At 38.9% G+C, this 27,923-nt stretch overlaps 1 protein-coding gene across 1 annotated transcript in view; it reads left to right on the top strand.

The window, feature by feature from the left end:
* Positions 1–27,923, top strand: part of SNAP91 (synaptosome associated protein 91) — a 68,863-nt gene that overhangs the window by 1,991 nt on the left and 38,949 nt on the right. The window contains exons 3-9 of the mRNA XM_051777999.1: positions 17,540–17,682; positions 18,713–18,788; positions 20,618–20,720; positions 22,265–22,358; positions 23,541–23,652; positions 25,371–25,477; positions 26,798–26,839. Coding sequence (XP_051633959.1) covers positions 17,540–17,682; positions 18,713–18,788; positions 20,618–20,720; positions 22,265–22,358; positions 23,541–23,652; positions 25,371–25,477; positions 26,798–26,839 — 677 coding nt within the window. The remainder of the gene's footprint in view (positions 1–17,539; positions 17,683–18,712; positions 18,789–20,617; positions 20,721–22,264; positions 22,359–23,540; positions 23,653–25,370; positions 25,478–26,797; positions 26,840–27,923) is intronic.

Raw genomic sequence — 27,923 nt, 5'->3', positions numbered from 1 at the left:
TAAGGGGATTTCGCATGTTTTTTTGGACATGGTAAGAAATACTTTCAAGTAAAGATCAGCAGGTTTTATACCAGGCAGTCTCTTGGCTGCTGGCCATTAATAAGTAATGCTGGTGCAGGTGTTTGTAAGTACAATTCTGATGATGCTGTGTTTGTTAAAAGGAGGTAGTATTACTTCTGGAAAATACTTGCAGATTTCAGTTCTATTGACTTTGTAGCTAACCCTCAAAGTGACAAATGGTATGCTGGTCTTTCACTGTATCTAAATATTCTTGTATATATGGCCAAGAAATGCTGGTGTAAGCAGCATTGATTGAAGACTGACTTGGGTCTAAAATGTTTAAATAGATCATCAGTCTTAAAATCATGTATTCTGTCTTATTTTCTTGTATATTTTAAAAAAATCATCTTGGTTATTGATATCTCTCCTATGTTGTTGTTTGGTAGCTGTGGACACTTTAATCTGTAAGTTGTGTCTGGACTGTCCTGCTGTAACTGTTACTAAAAGCTTTAGCTAAAAAAAACAAGTGTAGCTCATGTATTTAAAATATTCATGTTGTGTCTCTGTGTATGTATATATACATATACATATATATATATGTATATATATAAACACACATATATATACATACTATCTGGAATAGGCAGGATTAAAGAGAGGTTGAAATAACCTACCATTGCTATATTAAGGACTCTGAAGGGTCTGCATTTGGATATTGGTGCTAATATTACTACTTCAGAAAGTGAGTGTAGTAGAGATCGAAGCCAGTAGCATTCTGTGCAATTTCATATGTACCTGCATGTCAGACAAACAAGAGGAAGAGAAATTATCATCATGGCTAGGCTTCACGAATGAAGATTTAGGAAGGCTCTATCCACGTTAAGAGAAATTATAATTTCCTGTGAAGATACATCCATGCTCATTTTTCCTTCTATTTTCCAATCTGTATTTAACAGTTCAGAGTTTAACTCTCTGGTATGATTAAGGACAGAATCTTGTCTGTGGCAGGTATGCATGTTCAAAATTTGTGGACAATAAATGAAAATCAAGTTCATGTTTTAAAAGAAAAAATATTATCAGGCTCTTAAACCTTAGGCATATCCTCATAACTGTGAATTGATAGGCAATGTCTTGAACTCTGACATATGTCTTGTGAGCAAGTGTTAAAATGGGGTTTATGTATTGTAATAAGACAGTAGATTACAAGTTCATCCTCTGAAAGAGCAATGCACACATGCATACAGGAGATATGCTGCTAAGTGGAGGTAGATATAAACCATGTGGCTAAGTGCATTTCAAATTGGATAAGTAGTATTTGAAGATGTGGAGAAGGAAAGATAAAACTAGCCAATGCCTTACAATAAGCTTTAAGTCAAGGTACAAATGCCTTACAATAAGTTTTAAGTCAAGGTACAAAGGATTTAGATGACTAAAACTTCAGGTAGCCCAGAGTGATGGTTGGAGTGATGCTTTATGAAGGGCTATAATTCTTGTATTGATATTGGGGTTCTGTGTCCTTAGGGAACTCCATATTTTTGTTAGTGTTTTAGTAGCCAGGTGTCATGTCACACAACCCCTCTTCTACTCCCCTGCTTAGCAACTGGGGTTTGTAAATCAAATTGAGAGATCAACTATTTAACATGAGTTTAGTTCTGTATGGATAGGATACAATGAAGTCTGCCCTCATATGTTTTCTGCAGAAGATATTAGTTCCAGAGGGTTATAGGAAGATTATAGATGAAAAAGTGTGGGGTGTTTTGGTTTGGTTTCGGGTTTTTTTTGGTTTGTTTGTTTGATACAGATTTTCTCCTGAGTATTACTTAGAGGGGGCTTGCTCTTAGGAATAAAAAGTATGATTTGGGTATGAGTACATGAGTGTGAGGAAGGAAGGAAAGAACAGAATTTGTGTCTTCTGTGAACAAAAGCTGAACTGCTAAGTGTTCGCTTTTGTGTTTTTCTGTATATGCATAGTTTTCAAATACAGACTTCAATATAGGTGCTTCTGTCCTTTGGCATGGGCTCTGGGTGCTGCACAGGCTGGTCATGTAAAGAAGTACTGAAGAATCATTAGGTTGCTATCATATGCTCAGCAAGATTTACCATTTTCTTGAACTCCACTCTCATACTAATGAATTTTCAGCAACTGCTGGAAGTAGTGCAAGATGGCATTAAATGTGCTTCTCAAATTCCTGTGGGGAGAAAAGGAATGTAAATCTGGAGTTCTCTGATGGTTTGGGACAGTTAATATGTTAAAGCTCTGACCATTTTGGACTTAAACAAAAGTTGTCTTAAAGTCACCAGAATGATACAGATTTATATCCCTCAGCTAACCATGTTGTGTTAACCAGATTACAATTAGATACAGCCAATGAAGAAAGTCTTCCCATGAAAAGTGGTTATTAGCAACTTTATTTTGATGCAGTGAGAAGGGCCATTGCAGAGTGGGTGAATAAGGCATATGGATACATAAGCTGATAATTCTAGTGGGAAGGCAATCCTAGAGCACAGCATTGAAGTTTCACTCTCAGAATTGTTCTGAAAAATGCATTAAGGCTTCACTGAGGGTTGTGTGGGACAAGTACAATCTCAAATGGTGATGACTGATGGTATGAACAGGGAGGTGCTTTTGGAGAAGGGAAATGACTTTAAAAATGTGAAAATACATGCTAGATAAGGGAAAAGTAGGTAGATCTGAACTTGGTCCTTTTATAGAGGATCTCACTCGGAAACAGACCATCAGGCTTTCATTTAGAGAAGTGAATTGAAAACCAGTGAGGTTGTTACATCTGCAGTTAGTTGTAACAGGTTCCTCTTTCTGAAAATGTTAAAAATGACTGGGATTTTCCTTCACTGATTTTGTTGAGTGAATTTCTTTGCAACAGGAGGAAGTTATGGAGTGTATGTTCTAAAAAGACCACATGGTGCCTTCTTACTTCTTCAAAATAATTCTCATAAGGTAGAAGGCCCTTCCAGAGGCCTGATCAAGAGGTGGGAGATGTTTGTGAGAAGTGGAAGCATAGCAGATGAAGATCAGAATTCAATTATCTGTGGCTGTGGAGAGATGACCTGTGTATCTGTTGTAACATATTTCCACCCTAAGTCTAATTTTGTATATTTGTATGTAGCTGGCAAAGGCTCTAAAAGCAAGTTTATAGTTTAATTCATGATGGTAACTAAACTGCAGGGCTGGTGTCAGTATTTTGCTTATACAGACACTTTTTTTCCTGCAGTTTCTACCTTTCTTCTGCAAACTGTGGGGTTGATCTAACGAGTTTGAATCACTATGGTCTCTGCTGTTGAAAGAGAAGCGTCTGTTGACCAAAAGCAGTGGACCAAAATGAACCTTTTTGCCTAGGCTCAGTAAAGAGGAAGTTGCCTCTGTCTCATTCCTGAGGAATATATCTTTCTCTGTCTTTTGGGAGAGGTGGAGATCAATGGAGCTATCTTGAGTCCCTAGACTTCAGTTACTGTTAACTTGGCAGGTTAGAGCATAAGGTTAACTTGGCTGCGTATTTCAGAAGTTGTTTGCTGTTGAAGTGATTTGAGGAGTGTTCCAAGTCTGTTGGCACTTGGGGCCCTTTCCTAGTGGGAGTAGCGCAGATGTACTGCATTGCTCTGCAGTCCAGCTGACAGGCTTTACAGCTGTGGACGCATCTTCAAGAAAATTGCCAAGAACACAGTCCCTGTACATACTGGGCCTAATCCTTCACATTTTACTAATGAAACTGGTTTTGTATGTCTCACTGTATCTTGTATTGCAGTAATTTGTCACAGCCTCTGTGTATGAGAGAACTGACTTTTTTTAAAGTTACCATTGAAGATCAGCTGGAATACTGTGTCTTGGTTTTTGTTGTCATAGCTAAGGTGAATTTTAAATTGTGAACTTCTCTGTCACCCCAGTGAATCGTTCTCACACCTGAAAAGAAAAAAAATCCCAAGCAAGCAATTTTCTTTAATTCATTAATGGTTTATTTTTGTGTAAGGACTTTTCATCAGTCTTTCTGTGGAATAGCTCTCTGTTTCTTTGGGCTTCTACCATGTCCTTTCCCAAAACAGTATTGAAGACACACTTCATTTGGAGGCATGTAGGTTCCTGAATAGGAGTAAAAATGTCTTTCATGGGTAAGGGGAGCTAATAAGAAGGATTCTTTGAGTATTTAAGTGGCATTAACTTTCAATTCCCCCCCAGCCCCACACTGCTTCTAAGGCATATGTAATACCAAGAGAAGGCTGATCTTTTAATTAAGCTAAGACTAAGCTAACCAATAATTCTTCAAAATATGTTTGAATCAGGGTAGAAGTTTAAATTCATGTTAAGATATGAATGTTGAAACATGGGCAGGATCACTTGATCTTGTGCATCTCAGCTGTTCTGTCTTTAGGTTATCTTATGGTGCAATGCCTAAGGAAAGGAGAAGGGAGGAGGAGGGAACAGAAAAGTGGGTAGGCAGTGTAATATTAAACTTTTTTTCATCTAAGCAGTGTAACCTGATAGATGGACTAGTCCTACCCACGCTCCCTTTGTCATTTCCTCAGCTGAGGGCAGGTATTCTTAGACTTTTTCAAGAGTAAGCAAGGTCCTTCTGCTAAACATGCTTTGTCAAGATCATGGATGACAAATTCTGTGACGACTCAGGTCTTTTTGTTGTACTGACTTCCATTAGTAGACCTTGATAATGGAGTAGCTATTTATGAGATCATCAGGATGACAGTGACCAGAGCATAGTTTTAATCACTTCTCTTTAGTTGCTGAGTATGTTTCATAATAGTCTCATAGTGTTACTCCCTTAGATCTTGGGTGACAGCAACTGAACAACTTATAAACAACAACAAAAGTCTGCAGCTTGATTTGATCTGTGCCTCTGGTTTCCCAGCCTCACTCTTAACCCTTTGTCTTCTGTGCCTGCCTTACAAGGACCTGTCCCACTACTGAGGAATTCTGTGAAGTCTCCAAGAAAATGCTGTGTAGGTGGGATCAGTCCATAGTTCTGTGTCTCTGCCATGTGAAGAATCCTCTGAAGTGCTTAAGAGTAGATGACAGTCAGGATAATTTTGAAGGGCATAAAGCATTTTGTATGCTATTCGTTTTCCATGCTTCTTGCTGGATTGAGAATTTGGTAGCCAGAGGAGAATTTTCTGTTCTCTTAGTTCCTGCTTTTGAAGAAATGGTAATATAACAGAGGCACACCTACTCTAGTATTTTTTTGCCACTGCTCAAGATTTTTGCTTTGCTCTTCCTGGCCTGCTTACCTTTCCTCGGTACTGGTTGTCCATGACATGGTTTTGGCTGCAAGGCTGGCCTCTGTGAGAAGAGACTAGGACATGCTCTGTGCCAGACACAGCCAGCTCCATGGTATATCCACTGCAATACACAGCTGAGCCTATCCACCGAGCTTGTGGTACCTCAAGTAAAACCAACTTAAGGCAAAAAACACTGGACAGGCAGAGGAAGAGGGAAAAAGAAATGGCAGAAGGAACACCAAGGTTAGAGCTGGAGCAGGAGGTACTCCGTGATGCTGGAGCAGATATCCCCTGCAGCCTGTGGAAGAGACCTCTATTCTCAGCAGTCACAGCTGCAGCATCCTCCACTCCTACCAAAACCTTGCCATGTGCACCCAGTATACCCCCTGGTCGTGAAGGAAAGAAAGGGGTAGACCTTCCTCAGTCAGCTGTGGGCATACAGTATTGCTGAAGGAGCTGGCTCCAGTATTTCTGGAGGTGGGGAAAAATTGGCTGTGGAGGGATGACATTATATCCCTTCCTTTAGCCTTTCTATAGCCTAAAGATGAGTCAGTGGTACCAAACAGTATCATTAGGTTAGCATGCCCTGTTCCTTTTTGGAGCTTCTTTTCAAGGTAAGGGTGGAAAAGCGTAAGTTCTGCTGTGTGCCTAAGGGAAATACTAGAGTCTCACCAGTGAGTGTCTGATGAACCTTGAATTCCAAGCTTGAACATGGCATGCAGATGTTGGTTTGGACAGAGGGGTTTCAAATACCATGGAAACAAGCAAGGAATAAAGCAAACCAGGGTCTGAATCTCAGCACAGAACATATAAAGAAAAGAATGGGTCACCTGACACAGGGCTAAACCCTGAACTCAAACTAAATGATACAATAGAAGAAGCCTTCCTAGTAGCTTTACAGGCAGTGATCTGTAGCACAGGATTTGCAGCAGTACTTTCATTCCCCTGAGTCAGCAGTATCAGCAAGAATGCGGTGTGAAGCTTCATTGGTAAGCTGATATTAGAGTGTCCCCCCCCATCAGATTCAGCATGCCTGCATGATTTTCCTTCTGTCCAAAATTTCGTTTGCATGAGAGCTACTGGCTTAAATTAACCTGAATAAACCAGATGTTGGCAATTGATAGAAGACAACTAGAATATTTGGCAGAGGCTAGCTTGTCACTTTGCAGAATATAGTAAAACCTGCTTTTTGTGGAATCTTGCAAACCATATACTAGACCCCTAAGCCAGTTTTTAATGCTTTTAATCATGCTATTTTGATCATGTTTACTTCTGCAGAGCTGGTTGAAAACACTCAAAATCAATATATAACACGTTTTCCTTGTGCTCATTAAGTCTTCTCTTTAGGTTGTGAAACACATTTGCTGAAGTAGTTGAGAATTGTAGTTCACTAGGAGAGGGGATATACTAGCCATCTGGACTAGCTTCACAAGTGCTATTGGACATCAGCCTTGAAATGAATGTAGGTGGAATAGTAGAACAGTATTTTCTAGGCTGCTGGGAAATGGGGCATCCACTGGGCATCTGAGGCTTGCAGCTTAGTTGTAGGCATAGTATAGGAAATGGCAGTGCACAATATTACTGACTTCTGGACAAGCCAAGTCTAAAAACCCTTCTGTTTCTCCTTCCTACCCTGGACAATGTGATCTCATGCTTTGCTTTAGATTATATCTGTATCTTAACTTAGTTTAATGAAAGGGATTGGATACTAAAAGGTCCTGGTGCTATGCTGATATTGCATATTTATGTAATTTTTACTCTGGGCATTTGAACTGAGGCAACATGTCAGTCGGTTGCCTTTCCTAGAACCTGTTTTTTCTAGCTATTGATAAAACTCAAATGCGTTACTATATTTTTTGTAGAGGAGATTTTGTGAGTACATAGACATGATAGTGCTTGAAGACCACCAAGAAAGCAATCCCTGCCTCTCATGTGTACTGAGAACTGCAGGTTGCTGACAAGACATGTCTGCAGCTTGGGTCCGACTCGTGGCAATCAACTCCTTTTGATCATAAGCCAATATACAAAATTACCACAGGTAGAAAGCAAGCTGACAGGAAATCCTTTGTTGCAGTTGGGCCATAGAGCTCTAACAAAACAGTTGAGCCATGTGCTTTGCTAAGGTTGCTTTACTGCCTCAAAGAAGGAATGAAAAAGAAAGCAATGTTCTTTGCTCATTTTCTCTAGGTATTTAGGAGACTAGGTTATGGCTGAGATGTGAAACACTTGTAAGGTTAGATTGGAGAGTTTGGTCCACTTGAGCTAAGATTATTCTACCAAAGGACGTGTCTTTTCAAGAAAGTCTTAAACTTTTCTGTCCTAAAGAGGTAGGACAAGGCTGTGACTTGACTACTAACAGTATAGCCCTTCACTTCAAACTGACTCTTGGCTTGGCACGAGCGTGGATGACACAATGGCAGCGGGTGCTTCCATACCAGATGGTCAGGGGTTAGCCTGCAGTGCCTGGCAGACTCCCAGTGCCTCTGGCATAGTTTTGTTATATCTCTTAAGTCACTCTGGTAGTTTACAGAATGTTCTAAAATGGTCCTTCACAGAAGTGAGAGAAAGACATGACTGCTCAAAGCATGAATAAAACATGCTGACTTGTCGCCCACGTTTTTTAAACGTGTGCAAGTTTACAAGTTTAGAGGAAGGTCCTCAAAATAAGGCAGTGAACAGTTATCTTGCCACAGTGCAGGACTGCACTAGCTAGGGTGTCCATAATTGAACATAGATGCACTTAAGTGTTCAGTTCAAACTGTTTTCACAAGGACTCTCACTTCTCGTTTCAGGGACTTGTATGAAAGGGGGAAGCCAGCTGGCCTGTTTCCTGGCTCTAAAGGCTGCTGTTTCTCATTACATGTACGTTGAATGTAGACAACAGGTTTAACATATCATTGCATTAGTTCTTTAGCAACCCTGGAGTTTTAAAATCTAACCTTTTTAAACGGAGGCTTGGCTTTGGATCTTGTTGCATGCTTCTGCAATCCAAAGTATTGTGCCTGTCGCTCTAAGTTTTATAGCTTTATGTAAACCTATTAATAGGAGAATATACGTTTTGCTAAGGGACAGCAAGCCATAAGTAAGTCAGCATACCTAGTGTACCAGTGTTTTCAAAACATGTACATTTTATCATGGGCGATGTTTTGTTGCTGGCATGTGAAACAATGGTATTTTTATACGTGAACCTTGCCTGTGACTTTCTGATCTTTCATTCTATGCCACGTACAGTCTTTCTCATTTTGCTAAGCTTAATTTCAACTTCAGATTGCTTTGTTGTTTGTGAATGGCAAGAGTGTTAGCAGGCAAAGTTTGCTATGTTTGGAATAGGTAAGTTTAAAGAGATGCTTCTTGTTTATTGGGCAGCTGGCAGTTGCTTAGTCAGTATTATGAGAAGCCACCTTTCAAATATAATGTTCCATATCATGCTTAGGAGTTTAATCCACACTTCTGGGTGTTCCAGTCTAGAGATCTGACTCCACACAAAGCTTTGCTGCCTGGATGCGAGCCTACGTGATGCATTCCAACTTCCCCACTCATCAATAGCTTAATAGGAGACTTCCAATGCCACTTGCAAATGCATCATCCGGAAGCCTTGGTGACTTTGAACTGTTGATAACAACTTACTATTCTCAGATTTTTTAAAATGGTAGTAGTCCTAACTGCATCTTCTATCTCTCAGGTGGATGGTCCATTGAAATTAACAGATTTTTTTTTTAACATTAAGAAATCTGCAGTATGTGAAAAGCTGCTGGCTCATGTTGAAGAGTAAAGCCTATTGGTAATAGATGTGAGTTTTTTCAAAATTATTCAGACTTAAACTTGCCTGTCTGTGTGACAGAAGCAAAGAATATTGTTTAACTAATGCAGTACGGGGGAATGGACATAAAGGAATTGCACATTTGGTTTCATATTTTACTTTACTTTTTTATCAAGGAGAGAGTAAAGCAGTGTCTAATTGTGAAGGACATCAGTCAGTTTGTAAAACAACCCTGTTTTAACACACAACATTAACATATGAGGCAGCCAACTCTTACGGTCTTTTTGTTTCTTTATTGTAGATACATAGATACAAGAAGAAATGGATTGAAATGATGATAACCATGTTATAAAGTACTTGCCGCTTAGTTGCGGCTGCTTCAGTGTACTTCCAGGAGGTCATAGTGTTGTACTGGCTGTATGGAGTGGTTTGCGTTACCCTTTGTTTCTTTCTGCTACAGATATGTCCATGTTTTCAGCAGGACTGCCTGCATGGTTGTGGGCATTTCATTCCTAGTTAAGAATTTCAGGTTGTGTCATCATGTGACATCCACTGACAAAAAAAAAATGGACTCAGAATAATTCTGCTGAGGGAGTAGGAAAAACAGGACCATGGTCCGGACATGGCTTCTGAGCCTGCCTACTCAACTGACCTGTTTCCAGCATACAGGCTGTAACTAATCACCATGTCACTGAAGTTGCTTGCACGTTGCCTCATCCCCACCCAAGTTTGGTTTTTTCATGTATTCCCAATGTGTAACATCTAAGTAGGGCAGCTGAAACATCAGGCTCCTTTCAAAATATTTTCGGTCTCATTCATATTTGTAGTGGATTTCAAATTGCTGTTCTGGACAGAGTTGATAGGCTAGTAACAGCTTCATTTCTACAAGTTTATTAAAACCAAATGGTTTTCTGAGGAAAGCAGATCATTTGGGGGTAGAATTCTTCTTAGAATTAGAGTGAACGGCAGTGCAGACACTGAAATAGCTCACACACCATGGCTCAGTTGATTACCACTTTCTGCCAGATGTGTTTGGAGTGTGAGATCAGCCCAGCATGTAAAGGCTGATTAGAAAATGCTGTAGTGCAAAGATTACAGTAGATGTCCCAATGCTGCTGTGGCAAACGTGAAATCCTTGTGTTTCTAGTGTAGCTGTACTGTCTGGATGAAAGCTGCAGTTCGTACTGTTACTGATATTCCAGTAAGCAACCAAGTGGTAAGAGTTATGAATTGATACTATCAACAGGGGTTAGTCACCTTCATAGAAGGATAATCACAGACCACAGCTGGAATCCTGGTATCCAGTCATGGACATGCCTAGTGTCAATGGGCAATTGACAGTCGTCATTTAAGTAGATCTTACTGACTTTTATCCTTCTAAGCAATAATCTTTCAACTCTATAACACCTTTAAACTTGCTTTATTGTTTGCAACAGGAGCTATGATGCAGCAGGACTGTCACTTTAATGTTTGCATGGACGGAGACAACAATTCCATTCCTTAGAGGAAATTCAATAAATGCTTTAAAGGCTTGGCGGAAGATTGGCTGGTGGCTGCAGTTTCATGTTTCTTCTCTGAAATTGGAAGTACTGACTGAAATGTAGAATGAGGTCTGAGATTTGCCATGCAGGATAAAAGTTCCTTTTCATGCAAGTTATTGGTCAAATGCTACTTGTAAAGTTAGTAGGTTTTTTTCCTTGTCCCTTCCTCCTCTAGAGTTTGGCATCTAAGATGCCATATTACAATAGGATGGGAAATAGCATTTCTTCAAGACAACTGCTTTGATATTTTAACCTTATAACCATTGGTTGGTGTCCCCCAAATGCAAATGTAATTTTGCGTATCTTTAACTATTAAGAGCTCTGCAAAAAAAAAGGTAGTGCAATGTGGATTTGTGGCTCAGCTCATCTTTGGAGTAGATCAATAAAATAGAGAAGTGGCACATCTAGCTCCAGAATTACTTGGTGTTTCATATTAACATAAGCAGAACTGCTCAGTTCTTGTCTTTGAGCAGAAAAATGCACATTTCTGTTGAGCTAGTTGTGGAGCAGAATTTGTGTGGAAAGAAGGTTTGGAATGGGTTCTCCGAGTGAGAGGAAGGGAAAGTTAAAGCAGTGATTTCTCATCTTTCCTCTGCTTTGCTGAACTTCTATTCTTGCCTGAGACAAATTCTTTGGTATTCAAAGTGAGCGAATTCTGTACAAATGTGGTTCAAGATTGAGCTTCTTACTACTTTGGACAAGGAAAAAGATTCCATGCTTAATAACTAATACTTTTCCTAGAGTGAAGCTGCTTTAAAAAAGCTGTGGTGGCTGTAGTTGGGAAGAAAGCAGGTAGCATTCTTGGACTTTGGGACCTTTTTCCCTTTGTTTAGTGTTCTGGCTTAATTTGTGTGAGGCTGAAATGCTGCTTTCCATAGTAAGTTTGTACCAGAAAGTTTGTGTTACATATCTTTTGTTGTTCCAGGTATGTAATTCCTGAGTAAAATTGAACCTTTTATTCTTCTGACTAGTTGGATCGTGGAAGTCAGCAAGGTTTTGGACTTTGTTCATAAAATATATTAATTGCTAATTAATTAACTATCTTAAAGACCATACTTAAACCCCTAATGACTGCTACTGAAATTGAGCTTCTGCAGCTGGTCTGAATGTCATCTTGCAGTTGTGGTAGTCTCAAGGAGAGAACTCCAGTGTAAACACTAAAGGTAGTGTTCCCCCCGGAGGCAGTGGAGCTGTAAGTTCTGGGAACTTTTTAAGTAAAAAAAAATTCATACTTCATGAAATTTGAAGGAGTTCCTTATGGCAAGACTTATTTTTTTTAACACAGTACAATAACACTTTCCCCCCATTATTTGTGTGCTTGGAGAGACAGCTGCCTTGATTGCACCCTTTCAGATCTCCAGCAGAAGACCACCTGACTTGGCTTTTATTTTCCTCTTTCCAAGAGAGCTGAAACTGAACGTCTCAGGAGGAAAAACCATGTGTATAAATAATTAAGGACCAAAAGGGACACAAATCCAACATAACTAGTTTAATACTGCTAATGATTTGGGATGGTTTTTGCAGATGACTTAAAGCCAGATGTCTTGCCTTGATATGTTGGTTAAGGAGGGATGCAAACTGTATGGAAGTGCTTTAGAATAAAATCATCAATGTTTGTGGGCAATTTATCTTTTGCTTTGTTTCAAAACAAATAATAATGATATAGGAGGTGGTGTACTGTTGTATTTTAAAAGGAACAGAGAGATAATAAGATGATTCTAAGGCTAATTAAACTCTCAGTTTGAGAAACTGGAGGACACTCCAAGAGAAATTTGCTGGTACTCAGTCATTTGCTGTCTCTCCACAGACTCTTTATGTGATTGATAGGTTCTGCAAAACACTTGATAATACAGGTAGTGTGAGTATGCCTGTGAGTAGGCAGAGGTGAAGAAATTGTATATAAAAGCTTGTCTTTGTGTGGAGTGCTGTTGTGTGGTTCAAAGATTGACTGCCTTGACTTCTCAAACTGCAGCAAGTATTTGTCCTCATAAGACTCTGAGATATATTTTGGAAGGAGGAGGTCTTCAAGTAAGGCTGGAGAGAGGAGGTAGCAGTCCCCTTAGGGCTAATGCTCCATTACTGGGAGGGTCTTCATAGTACCTTGAGAGCGTGTGCCCAGTGGAAGATTGTATTTCGATTTGTTGAGTTGGCACAGGCATGGAAGGGCCAAGGCAATACCTGAAAGATGCTGGACTTTGATAAACGGTAGGCTTGCGGGGTCAAGGTGGGATGTAGCGACCCTTGAGGCAGACTTTTGGGGAGGAAAGAGGAGATAGCATGAACTTCTGTTCTGATTGGGGTGTTACAAACCAGATTAAGTTTCATGTGGAGGTGGAAAGAATGGGTGATAAGCTTCAACCCCACAAATAAATTCCCAGCTCTTTTTTGTGGAATTGTTTGATAATCAAAGCCAACAGCATTAAAATCATCTAATATTCTTATGAAAAATTATTGGAGAAGCAGAAACTGGTAGCTTTGTTCGGCTTTCCTGTACTGTTTTGTAGACATTGGTTTATGATCTTTTCTAGACCTCGAAGTTCAGACCTTGTATTGATTAGCACAACACTGTAGTAGCTTCTTGATACAGTTCTGTATCTTGTAAGGGAAGACTTGTACTGTTGATTGCCTATTTAATTTTTTTTTGGTTGAAACTTGTGAACTCTTGCTTTAAACCACTTGTTTCTGTTCTTGACTAGTTTGGTATAAGAACAACCCTGCATTTTCTTTTCTATTAGGTCCAAGGCATTACTTAAATACCTATAAGCAAGAAAAAAACCTTCTAAAGACTATTGTAGCATGCAGTGTAATAGTGAGGAAGGTCTGTAAGGGGGTTACTGTCCGAGAGATGTGGCAAAGTTTAGGAACTGAATGTATGACACAGCTGAGATGCTGAGGCAGCTTGTGTAGGGAATGACAGCTACTCTTAAGTTGGCACTGATATCCCTCTGAGCAGAGAGATCTTGTGCTCTGCTGCTGTTACTCTGCATACTGAAATGTAAATTGTGAATAATTAATTTTGAACTGGGAAATGCCAGGTCTGTTTATTAAAGAATTGAGGGGGGGAAAAAAACCCCACAACAAAATGAAGTTGTATAATCTCTCTCATCTAAAAAAACCCCAAAGTCTCAAAACTAGAAACTAGTTTTTAAAGAGACTGAAGGAGTCTGAAATTCCAAAACTTTCTTGCTGGTCTCTTTTTTTTTTCTTTTTGGTCTTATGAGCTTAACAAACACTAAAGCGAGTCACATCTTCTTTTAGTGGTCTGAGGTATCTTGACTTACTTCAGTCTTCCTCACTGAACTCTCCACCAATCATTCTCAATTTGGCAGTTTGTCTTTTTGTTAATGAAGGTATAAATTATACTCTAGCTTTACTTCTATTCCCTAATTAGGTTGCAGATATTTTAAGCCTGGGTCAAAAAGCTGGTCTGTCAAATGGTCTAAAGACTGATATTTAGATTTCAGTTATGGTGCCAAAGAATTGACAGCCACATATTTCTTCTATGTGCATTGGTTTTACATCTCAAAATTTAACTCAAAAAAGAATACTGAAGTTCAAGTTATAATTTAAACAAGGATCCCTAGACTTAATAAGTATTCAAAATAGCAGATACCAAATATGAAGAAAGGAAATAGGAGAAATCATGTACTGTGATCTGACAGCTATAATTTAGTCCCACAGCAAACAAATGGATTCAAATGAAGGGTACATGAGTTCTTCATTCTCCAACTATTTCCTTTCTATGACGATCACGGTGAAAGCACTTGCTGCTACTGCAGTATGATTCCTGATTGCTTACTCTGCTTGGAATTTGTATTTGAGCTCAGTGTCTGTGTTTGGGGATTAGCTGTCACTGTACTGGATGGCTGCAGTAGCATAAACTTCATCAGAAGGGTACTTTTAATTCTTTTTTACCCTGCTTGTGTGTGTCCCAGATGGAATCAACTTTGTAAGATTGTTTCTTATGGCTTCTGTTGGGCTGTTCTTCATCTGTTACTTCTTAATATTATCTATTTTGTATTAACATGTATACCTGTGATTTTCTTGGAAGAGTAAAATTCATCATCTCTTTTGAAAACTAAGTTTCTGTCCAACCAGTAAATGTTTGAATCTGTATCTTTTCAAAATGTACTTTCTGTGTTATTTCTTGTATATGCTTTCTCTTTCCTTATACCTATTCTTCCTTACCACACTGAAGTAAAATTATTTTTTCCAAGTCTTATTTTAAAATTTAGCTTAGCCACCAAACTCTGCTGCTCAGTTTGTTAAGTTAGCCATGTTGGTGAGTTGTTCCAGATGCTGATGATTGCCGTTTAAGCTGAAACTCTGTGGTATTGGGGAAAGAAACCTGGGAAACTTGGGTACCTTATCTTTGTGGCATGGCTAGATGGGAAACAACTTTGCAAGAATTACCCCCATACACCTTCCAGTCTCCTTTTTCTGCACTCAGATGATGAGTGACATCTTCATGCATGGTTTAGTTCTTTTCTGTGCACTGGAAGTAGTAGGCTTAAATTTAATCATGCCTCTATTTGGCACACTATAATTACTGATGTCCTAAAACATTCAGAGCTGCAGACTGAGATGCTGTACCCTCCAGCAGTTTGGAGAGGAGGCAGAAATGACTGACTGACTCTAGAAGCAGTGCTGTGGAAGCATATAGTAGTGCGTTGTAACCTCCATTGCCAGCATGGCTGTGGGTGGACTCCTCTGAGGTTTCATTATCTAACATCCTTCGATGTTAGTGTCTTCCATAGAGAGCTACATACTGAAACCTAGGACTAAAAGCTTCCAAATTTGATGCATGTTTCCTTATATTGAAGACAAATGCTGTCATCTGCTGTAAAACCTCTGAACGGGGTAAACAGTGAGCAAACCACTTGTGACTTGCTTCTAGGCTTTTACAAGCTGCCATCTTCTATAATGCATTAATCAGCAGCACAGAATAAAAGATTATTGGGCTGTTTGTACAACAAGATCAAGGAGAATTGTTTCAGCTCTGAGCTTCAGCTGCTGTCATTCAGTATCATGGCTTTACTACTGTAATACTTAGCAGAACTGCCTCCTCCAAAGGTAATATTACTGAGGTTATAGAAGTCAATGTTAAGTTTCAGAAGGTGTTCTGAAAAAAACCCCAAACCAACGTCCATAACCAAGACCAAAAAAACACCATGACAACAAATATATTAAATTCAAACTGGGTGAACAGTTCACATAATTTTTAATTCCTGTTTCATTACAGAAAATATTTCCCTTGGCCTGAAACTGAAAGCAACTTGCAGCTTTTTTATGGCCATAAAAAAGACAAATTTAAAGTCAAGCACTGCAGTTTTCCCAAGCTTCTGACTCTGAGCTTGAATAGGTCTGTGTAATAGAATTAAAAATACCCATAAAATCACTTGTCATAAATTAAAAAAAAACCAACAAACCAAGCAAATAAACTAAACCTAAACTTTTGAATGCATCTGGTACAGCAGTGTGGATTTCTGAATGCATCAGGTATGTCTCAATAGCTGATGTGACTCATCAGTCTGTTTGAACAGACCTGTCCTCTGGACTCTACCTGCCCTGCAGAGGCTGAATCAGTAGTTTCAGAGCAGTCTGAACCTTGACTTTCCACTTCTAGGAGCATTAATGCTCTCCATTATATGGAGGGGAAGGAAAGGAAGTCTGCATAATGGTGACCCTACTGCCCAAGTGAATTGAACTCTTGTAGAGTGTTTACAGCAGACTCGCATAGTTAAGGTATGCAAGGATCAGTCACAGAATGCCTGTCTTCTTTTAAGGTAGAATATCTGTCAATACTGAATGACTTGAGTAGTTGGATGAAAATTTCTAATCTGGGGGTGGGGAAGATATCATTAAAAATTATTCCTCTAAGGGAAACTGAAAGATGAGTATTTTCATTAGTAACACAGATATCGCTTAGTCTAGTAGTTAAACTGTTTAACTTTTCTTACTCAGGTCTTCACACTTTAAGCCTCAGCCCTACAATTAGGTCTGTATTCTGTGTTCTTTGTGTTGCATGAAGTCATCTCCTGGTCTTGCTAGGGCTATGTCTGGCATCACATGGGTTTTGGTCATGCAGTTGCAGTATGCAGTTTCCAAACATGTCTCAAAAATAGGTAATAGCTTGTAGAAGGTAATTGCTGGCTGCCTAGCAAGAGTCTGTAGGTAACAGGTGATGTAGTAAATCACAGATCCTGTCAGTACATGTGTAATATAGATGCTAGTAGAAAGCTTGCTGCCCTACTGTTTAACTACTTAACTTAATTTCATGCATTCCTCTGTGCAAGTCTATACCTTTCTAATGTACAGGACACAAAGCTGTATTTTATTTTTGTTCCCTATAGCAGTCTAATGTCTTATTTCTTCTATGTAAGGTGCAGTTGCTTGCAGAAGACTGTTATTCTTGAGTATAAACTAATGTCTGTCCTTGTGCTCTTTCCTACTGTTAAAGAGGTCTTAATGCATGTCTGAATGCAATCTTCTGCTGTCTGGGTCTGTAGAGACCCTAGAAGGTGTACTGGAGCTTGCTGATGAAACTAACCTCTGGGATGACTAGAGTATCTGTTGCTGGTGATACGTCTTGTGGCTGATGTGACTGGGTTCAGTGTGCTTGCCGTATTATCTGTAAGTGAAGAATTCAATAACACTTAGTTCTGTAACCCAACGGTAGTGAACTGCCACAGTTAACTGGAAAACCTGCAAGCTTTAAGGTTATGTGATGCTGTGCACCCTAACTTCATCTGGGATAAAGATGGAGAAATGTTTGGTCATAGCTCAGGACAGACTTACTGGAAAACTAGTATTGTTGGATGAAAGAGTTAGACCAGTGTTTTGTTTTGTTTTGTTTTTTTAATGTGGAATGTAAGCACTGAACTTACTGTTTGTCAAAATCATGGCCTGCAGCCTGGTGGTCTGAGAACTTGGCCGTGCTGCAAACCCTTTCGTCTTATTTGTAGCACCTAATGCCTTCCTTTTCTCTCTCCTGCAGACTTGATCCAAGCAACTAATGAAACAAACGTCAATATTCCTCAGATGGCTGATACGCTTTTTGAGCGAGCAACGAATAGTAGCTGGGTGGTCGTATTCAAAGCCTTAGTCACCACACATCATCTAATGGTTCATGGAAATGAGGTAACAACTCTTCCAAGACCCCATTGACACTGAGCAGATTCCAAGCCAAAAACGTTAGCAGTGCAAAGGCATCTCTTCTGACCTGAGAACAAAGGGCAAGAATGATTCTTGAAGAGAAAATTTGCCTTTAACAACATAGTTGGAGGCATGCCAATTATCTCTTCATGTCTCTTCATTTATAAAACCAGAACATAAGACCAAGATGCAGCCTGTTCCTGGATGTTGACAATTAATGTGCTATCTGAAAACACAGGATTAAACACATTTTTTGACTAGGACCAAAGTTGATGTTCTGGCATATGTGTACTGCCATCCAAATTGCTGCCCTCTCTCTGCATGAGCATTAAAACCTTTCTGGTGCTGTAAATTCAACTTAATAGCCTATTCAATTGAGTTTTCCTTTCCCTTGCTTTTCATTGACCTGTATAGACAGGTATGGCTGCATAAAAACAGAAAGAATATTTGAAGAACTTCAGTATGACTGTGGAACAGTTTGTCCCTAGCTGTATATAAAGTGTTCTCATGCAGTGAACTTCTCACAATGTAAATTTTTACTCCTATTGTTCCATTCCAAGTTTTGGCCAATATTCTCATCTGATTTCTCTAACTGTTTCAGGCTGTTAGTCCCTGTGCTTGATGTGGGGCCTTGCTTGTTATTAAAACAGGCCCTCAGTTTGGCTGAAACTGAAGGCTGTTGGATTGAAAGTCTGGGACTAGCCTGGATATGCTGCTTTGTAAGCAGATAAATCTTGTGCTCTCTCAAATCTCTTTGAGAACTAACCATTTTTATTGCTCTTTCCACAATCTGGTTTCTATTTTTCACAGAATCTATTTTTTATATTTACTGGAGATTCTGACTAAAAGTAGTTAATCTCAATGTATGGAAAAAGTTTTGAGGAACGTATTGGAGGCTAAGACAAAAATCTGGGGTTTCATGGTGTATGCTGGAAGTAGACTGTTAATCTTCCTGCTAGGAGGTGCAAAGCCTTCAGATACAGCCTGTGATAAGAAAAATAACTTTATGTTGCAGAGATTTATTCAGTATCTGGCATCTAGAAACACATTGTTCAATCTCAGCAATTTTCTGGACAAAAGTGGATCTCATGGTAAGCCTACTCATGTCTATAATCTTAACAAGATTTTGAAATAAGATACTATTGTTAATTAACTCCTTCGTTCGTAAGATGTAAATAATAAAAAATGTGCTACTGAAGCCTTTTTATAAGTACTTGATAAATACAGAAGTTCAAGTGAACTGCTGAACAACTTCAGAACAATGTTTCTCATCTCCTGCAATATTTTTACTCAAAAGGTGAAACTGTCCAAATCCCTTAAATGCTAGTTGAATTCTGGGCTGGCTCAGCTATCTCCTTAACTATTATGGGTACTAAAGTTGAAATTAATAACTTTCCATTTAGTTTTTTGGGTTTTACTCAGTCTTAAATGGTAATTTGGTTGCTTGGAGACACTGCACTGCACTGCATTTAACACTGGGGTTGTTAAATCTGATTCTTATTAATAGGCATTGTCTATAACTATTTAAGGGGGGGCTGTTAGCACCAAAAGAACTAGTTGGTTTTAATTTGATTTGAGTAATAAATTTAGAAAGGTCTAGGCAGAAATTAAGGACTTGTTACCTCTAAACCTTACAAGGTCTACTTTTCTGCTTTTTACTCTGGAATTATTAGTGAATTTTCCTGTGCCCTCACTTAAGAGGAGAAGCTTGTTCCATGGTAGCTCTACTAGAGAAGAGAGAAAGCATAATTCTTCAGCTGTCAGAGAATATTTGTAGACTGTATGCAGAGCACAGGAATGCTGCAATAATGGGCAAAATCGAAGCAATGCCACATTACTCTCGATGTAGACATGTGACACCAAAAAGACTTTAGCATCTTTTAGATGTGGTAACACAGGGCAGGAACAAAACTAAACAAATACTGAAAGTGTGTTTGTCTCACCAAAACATACTATGTATGTTCAAAGACACTGGCATTTGTCAATGATGGATTCTGTTAAATGCATGCATTTGTGTTCTTCACCACTTCAAACTTGTATTGCCATTTCATAGATAATGCAACAACATGTCATAGATAATGAGGCATCAGATTTGGTAGTGTTATGGTTGATGGCAGAGATACTTAATGATGAGTGATACTGAGGAAAAATATAGTCAATGACTAAGTCAAGGGGTGTGAATATTTACAAAGGTAGCAAAAAGGGACCTGCACTGAAGGGAAGGATGGATTGGCTTCTGCATGCGTTTCTGTAGCTTAGAGGAAGAAATTTAAAAGGACAGACTGTAATACTAACTGCTCAGATGTCATAGGCTTGAAGATCACTGAAGTTTGAGGCTGCTTGTACGGTATTATGTGCCTTGAGGATCTCTAGTGTCACACTTCAAGGAAGGGAGTAATCACTGTGGATGCCGTCATAGTTTCTTTGTTCTGATAAACCTAGTCAGGGGGATTTTGAAGGTCTGTCTAAGAGCTGGAGTGACTAACATATCAGGACTAAAGTATCAGGAGTGTTTAAGTTGAAATTGATCTTTATCCTGGAAGTCATGTACCAGTTAAACGAAAACTTTTTGCTAACTTGATATTTTTCTCCATTATTAGAGGGGTAGCTTTTGCCATCAAGTAATGTTACTTCCTAAGTATGTAGGAGCCACTAGCAGGTTTCCCCAGGAACAATGCCACTGATGCATTGGATGAATCTGTTGACAGCATAGGACAGTGGTAGATTGTTTTGGTGCATCACTACTGATTTTTCTTCAGAAGCTGGAAGATGTCTTGTGATGCCTGTTCTGTATGTGGAGTTGTATAGTGCAACAGAAATCATATAATCTTAGGGTCTATTGACTGTATATTATTGTTTACTAAAGAACACCCAAACAAGCATGAAAATTAAATATGAGATGTGTAATTGTTTTTTGCAGGTTATGACATGTCCACCTTTATAAGGCGTTATAGTAGATACTTGAATGAAAAAGCATTTTCCTACAGACAAATGGCATTTGACTTTGCAAGAGTGAAGAAAGGGTAAGCAAAGTTTAGATACATAGATTAATAGGGTTGCCATGAAAATTTTGTTTGTGGCATTATGCTCAATTTTAGTTTCTCAGTGACTTTGTTCTTATGTTCTCTGTGTAGGTACAATAAAACACCAAACTGGTTTATTTTTAAAGTATTTATAATGGTTTAAAAATTGCTAAAAGAGCAGAGGAAAGACTGGGTAGTAAGGCAGATACTAAAAACCAAAGTAAGGTGCCTTGCAGAACTGGGGGTGTTAAGTCTGACTCTTATAAATTGTGCTGCCAGCAAGACTGTGTTTATGACTTGGAAAAGAAAACACTCTGAAACCATATTTAGGATGCTTCATTATTCTTCAGGTACTTTCCCTAAGAAAGATGGCTAATTACAAACAAAACCTGAAGTGAACACCTGAAGTTCTCAGCAGGCAACAGAGCAAACAGTTGTAAACTGAACAGAATATGGTTGTAAACTGCTGGTTTTATTTCCCACAAGAACTGTGTAAAAAAAAAAAAAAAAAAAAAGTTAACCCAGCCCAGAGTAGTATGTTGGTATTTATGAGAACATTTTTGTGGTCTCTGAGTACTCTAACTGAGACTTTAATGGCTCTAGATTCTCTCTTGAAGCACAGACAAACAGCTTAACACCCACTGAAGGTGCAGCTTCATTGACTGCATGCTAAAGATGCTTCTGCTAATCAGAGTTGCTTACAGGATCCTTCAGGCAGTTCAGGTGTATTCTGCAGCTTGGGATTGTGACCTTTTAATGCTGGCATCGCTGCCATGCTGTTCTCTCATGCTTCTCAAAGAGCCAGAAGATGTGGGGCCTACTATGACAGCTTTGCTGTGTAGCTAGATGCCATTCCCTTAGTGGAGACCAGAAGAATTCTCCCTCGAACACTTGATGTTAAATAAACTTAAGTTTGGGTTGCTGGGAATCCTGCTTTGCTGTATGTTCCTGGAAAGGCTTTCTATGCATGTTATTTTTGGTGCTCAGAGTATAGCATAACGTAAGTAAGAATAGTGGTATGCATTTCCAGAGAGGAGATGCTATACCTGTCTGCAGCCAGAACAGGGCAATACATAATGGTGGTTGTGCAGGTAATAATCATAGATAAAAATTAATATGCTTGAAGACTGCTAAAAGACTATGGTCAACAGTTAAGAAATGCTATACATCTGTGAGCGTGTTAGCAGTGAATTGTCATTAGTTATTCATAACAAACTTCAGACACAAAGTTTATCAGTTCTCTAAGTACTTGTGAGGCAGTCAAGTCATTTAAACTCTCTGTTTTCTTTCCATAAAGAGATCAATCTCTTGCATTCATCACTAACACAAAACCTTTCCTCACCTGCTGTGAGGGAGGGTGGCTGGATGAAGGATTTTTCATGCCAGCTCTCATCATAATGTCAGAATCAGGAGAATCAGACAGTGCTTTTGAAAAGGTTTATAATGAGTTATAGCTGCTTTAAGTGTAAATTTAGACAACAGATCAGTTTAGGGGAAGGGAGAGGGGAAATGCTGTGGCTTCTAATTTGTATTCCCTCTTGCAGAGCTGAAGGTGTAATGAGAACAATGGCTCCTGAAAAGCTGCTGAAGAGTATGCCAATATTACAGGAACAAATTGATGCACTGCTTGAATTTGATGTATGTATTGAAGCTGACCTAGCATTAACGCTGGGCAACAACTTATAGCTGCTGCATTTTAGTGAACCCATTTCGCCTTGTAGGTAATGTTTTATTGATCATTCCGTCATTTGGGCCAAAAAATCCCCTTTTCAGTGTCCCAGTGAGGCAGTGTGGCGAAGGATGGCCCTTTCATCTGCGTATGAAATGTGCAGATTGCACTTTTGGTTTTGTAGAGAGGGAAATTGGAGTTTCATCTTCTGTATCAGTGAGGGGAAGAAATGGACAAAATAAGGAGATTGAACACTTTTTTCTGTCTCTTGGCAGAAGAGGAAGAGGGAAAAGCCCATTAGAATACCACATGTACATTGTTTGGCTTCCTCAAAATCTTCATCTGGTTTTCATCTGTAAACTAAATTGGCTAAAGGTTAATCTGGACTGTTCATAGAAATAAGTGTGTACAATATATTTATAGTGTCATGAATGTTAGTGGGATTGTTTATTTGACCTCGGGATAAAAGCAGGAATCAATTGTTGTAGGAGGTGCAGTGTAACACTTTGAGGAGGTCTTTGAAGGAATCTGTCATGAAGTTCGTCTGTTCTTGGTGGGCAGAAAGATACACTTTGAGGTGGAAGGCAGGACCCACTACAGCTCTCAGAGGAAAACCTTAGAAATACGTATCTCGCTAATGAGTTTTTTATTCCTTAAATGGCATAGGAATTGTGATAGTGCTCTCAGAAGAGGAGATAGTTTTAAGGAAAGAAATACCTTTTAATAAATGACCGCTTATTTTCTTCCCGAGTTCATGTGAGAACTGAAAGGGTCTTGACATCATTAACCCAACTGTGTTATCGTGTAGACTGTTGAGGTTTTCTTAAATTCTGCTGTAAACTGACAACTTTTGTCCTGTTTCATTAAAACTTTGTTAATAGCATATCTGCCTTCCTCTTGTTTGTGATAGGTGAAGGAGTCCAGACTAAGATGTTTACTGTTCATGTGGATACTCCTCTGCTATGGTGGATTGTTTTGGAGTGGTGAAGAAAGCAATCCTTGTTCTGCTAACCAAAACTTTTGTTTAGTATCTTAGTGTGAAAGCTTCAGTGCTTGATTCTGTCTGTAAAAGCATCAAATACCTGGTGTGAGCCAAAACTTCTGATTGCATTCAACACTTCTGTTGTAAATAACTGATATTTTATTTGTAGGTTCATCCAAATGAACTGACAAATGGTGTCATAAATGCTGCATTCATGCTTCTATTTAAAGATCTCATCAAACTTTTTGCTTGCTACAATGATGGGGTTATTAACTTACTAGGTAAGTAACCTTGAGTCTTTATCTTACATACCACAAGTGTGTGAATGACAGGTTTCCTATCTGCTTCAGATTTTTTTACTTAGCTTACATGAAGACTACATTTTTCTTGACTGTTCTGTTCTGAAATGAGACAATTTTAAGCTATAACCTCTTACATTAGTGTTCATCTGAGGCTGGATTGTCACATGCCTTTAAAATTGTGCAGATGTATACTTGAAGACACTGACCATCTCTGTGTTTAAATGAATGTACAGTGCTATGCGAGCATGCGTAATATGTCCTGCAAAGTTAGCAGCCTTTGCATTTTTAAGATGCCAGCATTCCTCTGTTATATATCACAGAATCAATTAGGTTTGAAAAGACCTCTGAGATCATCAATTGAACACCACCATGTCAACCAGACCACAGCACTGCATGCCACATCCAGTCTTTCATTAAACACCTCCAGGGATGGTGACTCCACCACCTCCCTGGGCAGCCCGTTCCAATGTCTAATCACTCTTTCTGTGAAGAACTGCTTCTTAATGTCCAACCCAAACTTACCCTGGTGCAGCTTAAGACTGTGTCCTCTTGCCTGTTGCTGATTGCCCCCACCAGGCTACAACCTTCTTTCAGGTAGTTGTAGAGAGTGATAATGCTGTGTGGTAGCCTTATATGAAGTAATGTACTCCTTAATAACAATCCTTATCTGTCTGAAAGCATGACTGCCAAAACTGGAACTCCTCCAGAACCCTACCTACCATCAGCCTACAAAGTGTACAGGAGGCTGTGAGCATGTTCTGAAGCTCAGGCAGTCTGGTGGGATCATCAAAATGAAACACTTTAAGCTGTCCCTGTAGAAGGCTTCCTTATGATGTCTAAATCCAGGGGTAGTTGTAAACTGCAGGAAACATAACTGACCCTGTAGAAAATGAGCTTCAACTGTTAAAATTTGTGAGCACTGCAGCTGGTCTATAAAGACAGCTAAAAACTCAGATTGCTTGACCAACATGACTGACCTAAAACTGTCTGCAACTAGAACAGGAAGAAACAGGCATTATAGCAGTGTTACAGTGACTGAACAGGCAAAAAGATGTTCCTGAGCTGTAAAGGTCAATGTCTTCTTTATCCATGTTTCAGTGCTTTCTGGTGGTTTCATAAAAGTAAATCCCACGTGTTTAGACTGAAACTGTAGGCATAGGAAGCTTATGGAGCAGATACAAATGTGTTGGGCATAAAAATTCAATTAGACAAGTAGACAATTTCACTGTCTACTGCTACTTAAAGTGTACGTTCAGGTTGAAATATGTGGCAGTTTAATAATGGACACAAATGAAGTTTAGAGAGCTACTTAAGTGAAAAAGGTACTGTTCTTTGGACTGAAGGCAGTGTGGAAGAGGACATAATATATGTTTAAGTATCCTTAATTATTTTGAGCTTTAAGTTTGGTAGCTAAATCACCTGCTTTTTAATCTTTAAGTAAATGGTTTACATCACATGCAATGCTGTGGCTGGTTTGGGTGCAATTTTATGGTCTGTACAATTCTTTAGCAGCTCAGCAAGCCCAGCTTCTAAATTCTACTAAGGACTAGGAATGCCACTAAATTAGTGTCCAAGTAGAAAAATGTTAATGTAGTGCCATATTCTTGAAACGGGATTTTTCTGAGAACTAAAGTTGCTGATGAATGCAGACCTAATGTAAGACTTCTTAACTGAAATTTGTCAAATTCTTTCTGTAGAAAAATTTTTTGAAATGAAAAAGGGACAATGTAAAGATGCTCTTGAAATCTACAAACGATTTCTAACTCGAATGACCAGAGTATCAGAGTTTCTTAAAGTTGCAGAGGTAAGTGACTTCCCATCTTCTGGAGTCTGGCACTTAAATATTTTGTGAATTTTTTAGCACCAATATAAAATATTAATTGCACTTGTTAAGCATCTGTTTCAATGTGTATAAATGTATAAAAGTCCTTGAATCTGCTTGTTCAGCTCTTCTTGAAGTAGTTAAGTCCTGATTAGGATGTCCATGTGTCTCTATGGTGCAACCAGCCTCAACTTTCCTGATTAACGTAAGAGGTGACATGATTTCAAATGTACCAATATTTCTGAGAAATGCTGTAATAAATGTATACTTCTAGGACAGGGTTGAACATTAGAGGAAGATATAGCAATTAGTAATAAAAGCATAATTATTTTGTGAGTCTGGTTTTTTTAGTCTTTGCAGCCAACATCTAATTAAGTGGAATGTGGGATTTTCTGGTTTTGTTCCTTGTTATCATCCTCTTATGTGGATAATAGGAATATTACATGGTTAATTAACTCCTTTGCTGGGTTCTCATTTGTAGTAGTTGGCTCTTTGGCAGAGCATGCACATTTACCATGTTTCATACTTCATCATAATGGACAGTAGTAATGAGCTGAATAAAAAGTTTGTTTCTTTGCTAATTTACTTATCTCTGAAGGCCTGATAGACTCCCTAGTGACTTGCACTGTCAGATATGAGTATTGAATCTGAGGGAGTAAAGTACATTAGAGACATAGGTCAGCTTTGCTGGACAGAGGTTATAATGACTGTACTTCAGGATTACCATGTGCAGTGGAGCTTGCTGTTCTGCAAAAGCCAAACCAATAGTCACTCTGAAGAACCATAGTGCAGCAACAGGGCAATTAATAGAAGATTTGCTGACTTAGACCCTAACTTGTTTTATTGGAAATGCTAGCAGAGAATGGCAGAACAAACGAGTGACTTGAGCTTTAGCATTTTTTTTGAAGTGATGTCTTCTAGGTTTTTCTCACTGGCTGAATTTCAGAGAACTTCATTAGGATAGGCAGGTATCTGGATAGTCTATGTTTAGCAGTTCACTACTGCTGTCCTCTGAGACAACAGGGTATTGCAGTATGGAGTATGAACTTAACCTGTGTGAAATAGAGCTCCATTTATTAATAGTTTTATTTTAAATGGATATTTAATTTGTGGGAGGGGGGAAAAGACTGGTGCAGGTTGTTGGTGGTAGCTACTGGGAAGACGAACATTGCTTTCTAAATTTGTAGTATTTTTCTAAAGACAGAGGGTGTTATAGCTTGAGGAGCAGTTCTACTCAAAATTAATGCCTGCTGCAGTGGAATAATGCACTTAAATTTTCCCTTTGCTCTTTTATATCCACAGCAAGTTGGAATTGACAAAGGTGATATCCCTGATCTTACGCAGGTAAGCTTCTCTTGTGGTGTTTTTGGATCTGTGTAGTAACTAAAAGTTATGTAATTAGGAATTACACCAGGAATATAAATGCTGGTAGGAAGTTATAGCACCTAACATGCTGGAGCTGCTGGTCCATTTTCAGTATCACTTGCAAAGTTGGGTGCCTGGCTTTGAGTTTAATGTGAAAAGGATATTTACTTAAAGGAAGAGGTCCATACTGAAGAATTCACCTGTGGCAGTTTTGATGCCAATAAAATTGGAACAGAAAAGCAACCCTAACTGCTTAATGGTTGTAAACCCCAAGTGTTCATATAGTTTTTGTTAATGTAGTTTTTGAAAGCTTCTTGAAAGCCTGGTTTAAATCAGCATCAGAATAGTGGCTCTCTTGGTTAAAAAACCACTTAAAAATTCTGAAAGTAAGACATTATGAGGGGGTGAAGAGTTTTAATCTTTATAGATTTCAGATATTATGAGGCTATGAAGTCTGGCCACTCTTTCGGCAGAGGAAAGTAGTGTGTGGAATACCAGACCACATTCTGAAATAGCTGATGTAGTATATTCACCTAACCCTGTGCCTCAGGGGCTCTTTTTTAACACAGTCCAGTCCTTAAAACCAGAAGAATTCACCTTAAACTCAGTTAATGAAATATGCTGTATAAATTTCTGTGGCACTTCTGTCTGCTTCTGCTTGCACCAGCCTGCTCTGCACTGTCAGTCAGTGCCACACTTGTTCAGCAGCACCTTAGTTACTGCTACCAGATGGTCCCTTTCACCCCATGAACCAATACTTTAAAATAGAATAGTTCTTTTGGAAGGGGGGGGATCTGCAATGATGCAACTGCCTGACCACTTCAGTGGTCTTCTTAGGTAGTCCCTCATAACTGTATTCTCCCAAAGGCTGCTTGGGACTCTCACTTATTAAGGCTAATCTGCAACATGCTGTAGCTTGTGTCTAAGACCTAGGCAGTGTATTTCAGTGATAAATAAATAAAAGGTGAATAATAAAACTGAATTTCAGTTAAGAACTAATACATAATTTGTATGTAGTATCAACTTAGGTATACTAAATTCTTATAGCAAGCCATGGCAGTAG

The sequence above is a fragment of the Manacus candei genome, unplaced genomic scaffold, assembly GCF_025592945.1.
Source record: "Manacus candei isolate 608988 ecotype Guabito, Panama unplaced genomic scaffold, ASM2559294v1 h1tg000011l, whole genome shotgun sequence".
In the NCBI taxonomy this organism is placed as follows: domain Eukaryota; kingdom Metazoa; phylum Chordata; class Aves; order Passeriformes; family Pipridae; genus Manacus; species Manacus candei.
This window is presented reverse-complemented; position numbering and strand designations above follow the sequence as displayed.